General features: G+C 42.6%; 1 protein-coding gene across 1 annotated transcript; it reads right to left on the bottom strand.

The window, feature by feature from the left end:
* Positions 1–1,310: 1,310 nt before the first annotated feature.
* LOC141438633 (uncharacterized) lies at positions 1,311–3,512 on the bottom strand. Its single transcript, XM_074102497.1, has 2 exons — positions 2,753–3,512; positions 1,311–1,630 (listed from the first exon to the last, which is right to left on the bottom strand). The coding sequence occupies exons 1-2, from the start codon at positions 3,510–3,512 to the stop codon at positions 1,311–1,313; spliced, it is 1,080 nt and encodes a 359-aa protein (XP_073958598.1).
* Between the last annotated feature and the right edge of the window lie 2,349 nt (positions 3,513–5,861).

Raw genomic sequence — 5,861 nt, 5'->3', positions numbered from 1 at the left:
ACAGGCTTAAGGAGCAAAACTTCGTGAATCCATCTACTACTAACACAGATGCGTATACCCCTTACTAGACTTCACAAAGGTCCGAGGTGGTCCATATGTAAAAGTGTGAAAAGGTATCTCCACTTTCTCTATGGGGTGAAGGAGCCCTCGCGGGCGTTTGTATTGTTCTTGCTGTAAGCACATTCAATACAAGCGCTCACGTATTTCTTTACAAATCTGGACATTTTGGGGAACCAATATTGTTTTCTTATCCTCTCTAACGTTTTCTCGACCCCAAAATGTCCAATTTCATCGTGATTAAGACGACATAGTTGCCACCTCGCGCCCTTTGGTACCACCCATCGAATTTCTGTCTGGTTACCTTCAAGGATACGGAATAACTTATTGTCTTTAATGACGTAATTATTTTGATGTAACGTAAATTTTTCTCATCGAGGTCACTACTTACTATATCTCTAATTCTACGCAACTCTGAGTCACCTAGCTGGAGTGTATGCAACCAATCATCACCACTAATAGACATTACTGTCGGATATTGGTCCCTAACCAATTCTGATGATTCAACGACCGGGTTACGGGACAACGCGTCAACATGGCTCATCTTAATTCCGGCCCGATATTCAATAGAGCAATTGAATTCTTGTAGTGTCAACCACCAGCGGGCTATCCGTGGAATAAGGTCTCTTTTAGAAAACGTAGACCGCAGTGCGCTACAATCAGTAACAATCTTAAATTCCATTCCTAAAAGATAAACCCTGAACTTACGGAGTGAACAGACGACCGCTAGAGTTTCTAACTCGTAAGAATGGAAGTTTTTCTCCTCCGGAGAGGTCTGTCGGCTGTAATACGCCACAGGGCGAAGAGAATCACTGCCCGGTGACCGCTGTAGAAGTATACCTCCGACACCTACTTTGCTCGCATCGGTATGCAATTCAAATTCAGCTGCAGGATCATAAATCGCCAGGACTGGCCTATCAACCAAATTTACCTTCAACGTCTCGAACGCCCTCTCTTGACTGTCAGTCCATTCCCACGCTACATCTTTCTTAAGAAGCTTACAAAGGGGAGACGATATCTGTGCAAAATCTTTAATAAATTTGCGAAAATAACTCGCTAATCCTAGGAACTGTCGAACGCCATGAACATTCTCGGGTCGGGGGAACTTCATCACGCTCAGAATTTTATTCTCTCCAGGCCTCACTCCACTAGCACTGATTTCATACCCTAGGTAATCTATCTTACTACGTAAAAACTCACACTTGACAAGTTCAATGTAAGATTCGCCTTCTCTATCACCTGTAATACCTCTTCTAGCCGCTCCAGACACTCAGTAGAATCCTTTCCAAGATCAGAATATCATCTATGTACGCTGTAGCTTTACTGAAGCGAGCAGAACCTAAAATGGTGTTGATCATCCGTTGAAACACGGCAGGCGCATTCGCTAAGCCGAACGGCATCCGGTTAAACTCATATTGTCCGTCCGGTGTCACAAAAGAGGTGAGATGTTTACTCTGCTCCGAAATGGGTACCTGATAGTAGCCTGATGTGAGGTCGAGAGTTATGAAGCACCCCTGCCCAGCAAGACGGGCTATCTCGTCTTCAATGATGGGCATCGGGTACCTTTCTTTAACTGTCACAGAATTAAGCATGCGAAAGTCAACGCACAACTAGGAGACATCCTTCTTTCGAACGAGCAGGATTGGACTAGCGTAGTTGAGACTGACTCCCTAACTATACCAGCATCGAGCATATCTGCTACCATCGAGCGCACCTTTTCTCGTTCGTGATGAGACAGCCTATACGGGCGATAAACAATTGGCCGCTGACTATTCAACTCTATGTTCATCTCCGCGGCATTAGTACATCCTATATCCTTTAGAGAAGAGCAAAACAGTGTTGGTACTTCTCCAACATCACTAACAAGGTCTGCTTGGCGTCCTCTGATGCGGTCTCGCAGATTTCACCTGATTTTCGTCCAACGTTGAATCAGTTCGCATTTCGATAGGAGTATCAACAATAAGCCTATTAACGACATCGACACGTTCAGCACGACAAAAAACGAGTTTAGACGTTATGAGGCAAGAATTTGCGCAAGGTACGACCAGCACGTTGACTCGACCATTAACTGAACGATGAAGTCCACCGGCAATAAAATACTGTCCGCCAGGTTCCCTGCCACACAATTCTTAATAAGCACATTACCATCAAACAAAGATTTTGTTTCTATTCTAACAGACGCCGGACCAAAAATCTTTACAGTTCCTGCTGGTGAGAAGCTCAATAATTTTTCACTATCATCACTTACTGCAGGACTAGGCAATTCGTTGCCGACATTAAAGAATTGCAATTGATTCACGTCCTTGTAAACCGATATGTGTGGCTGCTCCGTAAATGACTGTCCAATAAGGACAGGCATTTCCAACAAATGATCGCTTACAACTTTGCACAAAACGGTAGCATTCACACCATCGACGCTTACATTAACGGTGAGCCCTCCTAATGACTGAACTATGTCATTGCCAAACCCTTTCATAAACGATAATACGTTGTCATGAGGCACTCCTAATTCTCTAGCAGCAGATTCTCTTACTAAGGTAACATCGCTCCCAAATCTATGAAGGCCCTAAATGAAACATCGTTCAACTGCACATCCTTTATAAACTTAGAATCTCGATTACTAACAACGTCCTTATCTACATAATCAATGCGCATGGTTTTACCAATGGGACAGTGGTTTTGTTTGGTTTATCACCTGTCTTGCTATAGCATTTTTCGGCAGTGTGGCCTACTTTATTGCACTGCGTGCATCTTACCAACGGTTTAGGGCAGTACAAAAAGCTATGACCCTTTTCCCTACAATTATAACACCCGATTGGCGGTGTTGGCTTACCCTCCGACCTCGCATTGTTAACGTTAGTGTTACTAAAGTTTTTATTCCTAAGTGGGAGTCTGTCCCCACCGCTAAATTGATTAGGGTCTTTATTACTAAGCAAGTATTGCAATAATTGATCGGGCTGGGAGCAGCGTAGCGCCAACGCACCTAACCTAAGTCCCCTATCACTGAGACCGTGTATTATACAGTCTACGGCACGTCTACCTTCTATTTCACATTGATTTATAAGACTTAATTTTTCGTAATAATACACTTCTATAGGTTCATTAAATTTGCTTTTTCTTTTAATCATGTCTTCCAAGGTCTGTCCATAGTTTTGCTCGCATGGAAACGCGCTAATTAACTTTTCCTGCCACTCTGGCCAGGTAAAAAGAATCGTATTAAGACTTTGGTACCACGTCTTGGCCAGACCTTGCAATTTCTGCATAGCGAAATGAGTAGTAGTTCGTTCATCCCACCCGTACACTGAAGCGCACTCGTTGACCTTCTTTAACCAAATATCAATGCGCTGATTCTTGGTAGAAGGATCGAAATCAGGTAAAATATTTTTATGATCTATCTTTTGGAGCGGTTGTTGAGCGCCTTGAGGTACGGGCGGTAATGTCAAACCATCCCTCATTTGTTTAAAAATATCAATCAAATCTCGTTTAGAAAAAGAGGACTACGTGACCTTTCTCTATATCCCGCGCCGACACGTCGTCCTGCACCCCGGTCAGTTGCCCTGCTGCGCCGGGAGTCTCTTGAAGAACTGCGGCGCTGGCGACTGCGCGATCGTCGCTCATCGTTGGCTCGCGAAGCATGGCGCTCCTCGGAGGCTCGCAGTCGATCGCGCTCGAGCTGTAGCTCTCGTTCCAGCAGGAGGAGGCGCTCACGCCTGAGCTCCGAATCAGGTAGCAGGCGCCTGGAGCTAGGCGGCCGCAGTCTGCTACGACTTCGTGTGGCAGCGTGGGCCTCTCTGCGACTAGGAGTCGAGAGCCTCCGCCGTCCCGGACTCTCTTCCATCGCCTGAAAACTCGCCACGATAACGAGGTTTTAGTATACAGTCAAAGTGGCGTCTCAAATCATCACCTCAGAGGGGCATTCACATGAACACTAGTCCACTCACTGGGTTCTAATATAAATGTTAATCCAGAGTTCAAATAAAAAAATTTATCTACCAGGGTCAACCCAAATCGTAAAGTATTGGAGTAAGAAATTACCTAAACATTGTTACAATTGCAACACTCTTACTGGGTTGTACTTGTAACATGTATATACTGTGCAATTTCATTAAATAAATAAATGAATAAATTTCTTAGCAAAACTCATCAAAACGTGTATTAAGTAGATTAAAGAAAGAAAAATAATAAAGAAAGGGTAGATATTGCAGCGTGATATTGATCACTCCCTTTTTTTGTTCAGCATTTTAAAACTAAATGTACATATCATGTAATAAGGAACACAAAAAGAGTTTTAACATTAGGTATTATGTACTACCTACTTATACCGTACATAGTAATACGTTACTTACTTATACCACAAGTTAGTAGGTAGTTGAATTGCAACCAACTCCGGCGTAACTTTGCAAACCGGAGTTGGAAAGAAATATCGATAGGCGGACACATTAAGTAATTAGGCTTGTAGAATGTAGGGTAGAATTAAGCTAAAAATTTAGGTACAAACTTTGATTGCAAAGCTGCTTATTTGGGAAGAATTTGCCGGCGCTATGCAATAATAGAACGAGTTCCGCATTTATCTAATAATGAGACTTACTTCGCACAGCTACCCGCATTATTCAGAGAACGTTTTACCCTGTTAGTTTTACGTGTAATGTGGGGATAGCTATCCTTAATTCATTAGTGCAACATATTTGCCTTCACAGTCTTGATAATAAAATAACAATATCAAAGATACTAACGGGTTGGCAACAATAGAGGGAAATAAAATCACCTAGCCACTGTAGGTACCGAGCGAAGTCGAAATTAACTATCGAACCATTGTTAAAAAAAAACATAAAATTGGGCGTGTACTTACGTTTATTTTGGTGTCACTTGTCACTTCTGATATGTTGGACCCCGCTTACCCGGGCAACAATCAATCGCTGTTGATGGGGCTGGTTCTACTTCAAAGCAAAGTCAGAAAGGTGGAATACTCACTTACTAGGTACATGTACTGTATGAACTTAATCTTAGGACCTATGTCACTCGCGCTCCGACAGCAGAATGCCCAGCTGGTCCAGACCTCGATCCTCCCTTCCACCAAAACCGCGCGAATTACTGCGTGACGATTGGTTTACGTCGTCACGTGACGACGCAGACCAATAGCCATCGCCGATATTTCCCGCCAATGAATTTACCAATTAAAACCAAACAAGTATTGCCATTAATAAAATTTATAGACAATACTTATTCAAAAAGTCATTTTAACGAATTAAAAAAAACAACCTAAGATATTTTATCATAATAATCTAAAACCCTAACATTAGAAAATGTTGAAAAACCCAGACATTGTCATTACAAAGTTCAATATCTCAAAAACGGCTTAACCGATTTTGAGATACGTGCACATGCAAAAATGCTACTGACAAACAGACAGGCATCTGCCTGAAAATTATAACACCCCTTTTTGCGTCGGAATAAGAGGCCACACGTCTCACTGTGTGCGCAAAGCACGCATAGTGCAACATCGCCATACAAATAATCCAGCTACGCACTCATGCGCACAAAGTAAGGCGTAGTTTTACTCGGCCTTTTTTTGTTCGCAGAATTTAGCCTGAGATACGGGAAGCCAAAAAAAAACCACAAAAAGGTTGATTTTGCACATTTAGCAACTCCATGCGTCCTTTTTAAAATCCTTTTAGTCACTTAAGTTTTTTGTGCGAGTATCAATTTAGCTAATCCGTCAGAAACGATACTAAAAATAATTTCAGGTGACTGTACACATCTGTCTGCGTGATTTGAGACACAGAATCCCGTACTTGGTGGAACCT

Source organism: Choristoneura fumiferana, chromosome 19, assembly GCF_025370935.1.
Source record: "Choristoneura fumiferana chromosome 19, NRCan_CFum_1, whole genome shotgun sequence".
NCBI classification, from domain to species: domain Eukaryota; kingdom Metazoa; phylum Arthropoda; class Insecta; order Lepidoptera; family Tortricidae; genus Choristoneura; species Choristoneura fumiferana.
The sequence above is the reverse complement of the archived record's forward strand: the minus strand, read 5'-3'. Positions and strand labels throughout refer to the sequence as shown.

Excerpts from the sequence above, each read along its gene's own strand:
- LOC141438633 (XM_074102497.1), bottom strand. The coding sequence starts at position 3,512 with ATGAGGGATGGTTTGACATTACCGCCCGTACCTCAAGGCGCTCAACAA. Across the intron at positions 1,631-2,752 it reads AAAATGCTATAGCAAGACAG|TTAAAGAAAGGTACCCGATG; the intron begins GTGATAAACCAA and ends ATTCTGTGACAG.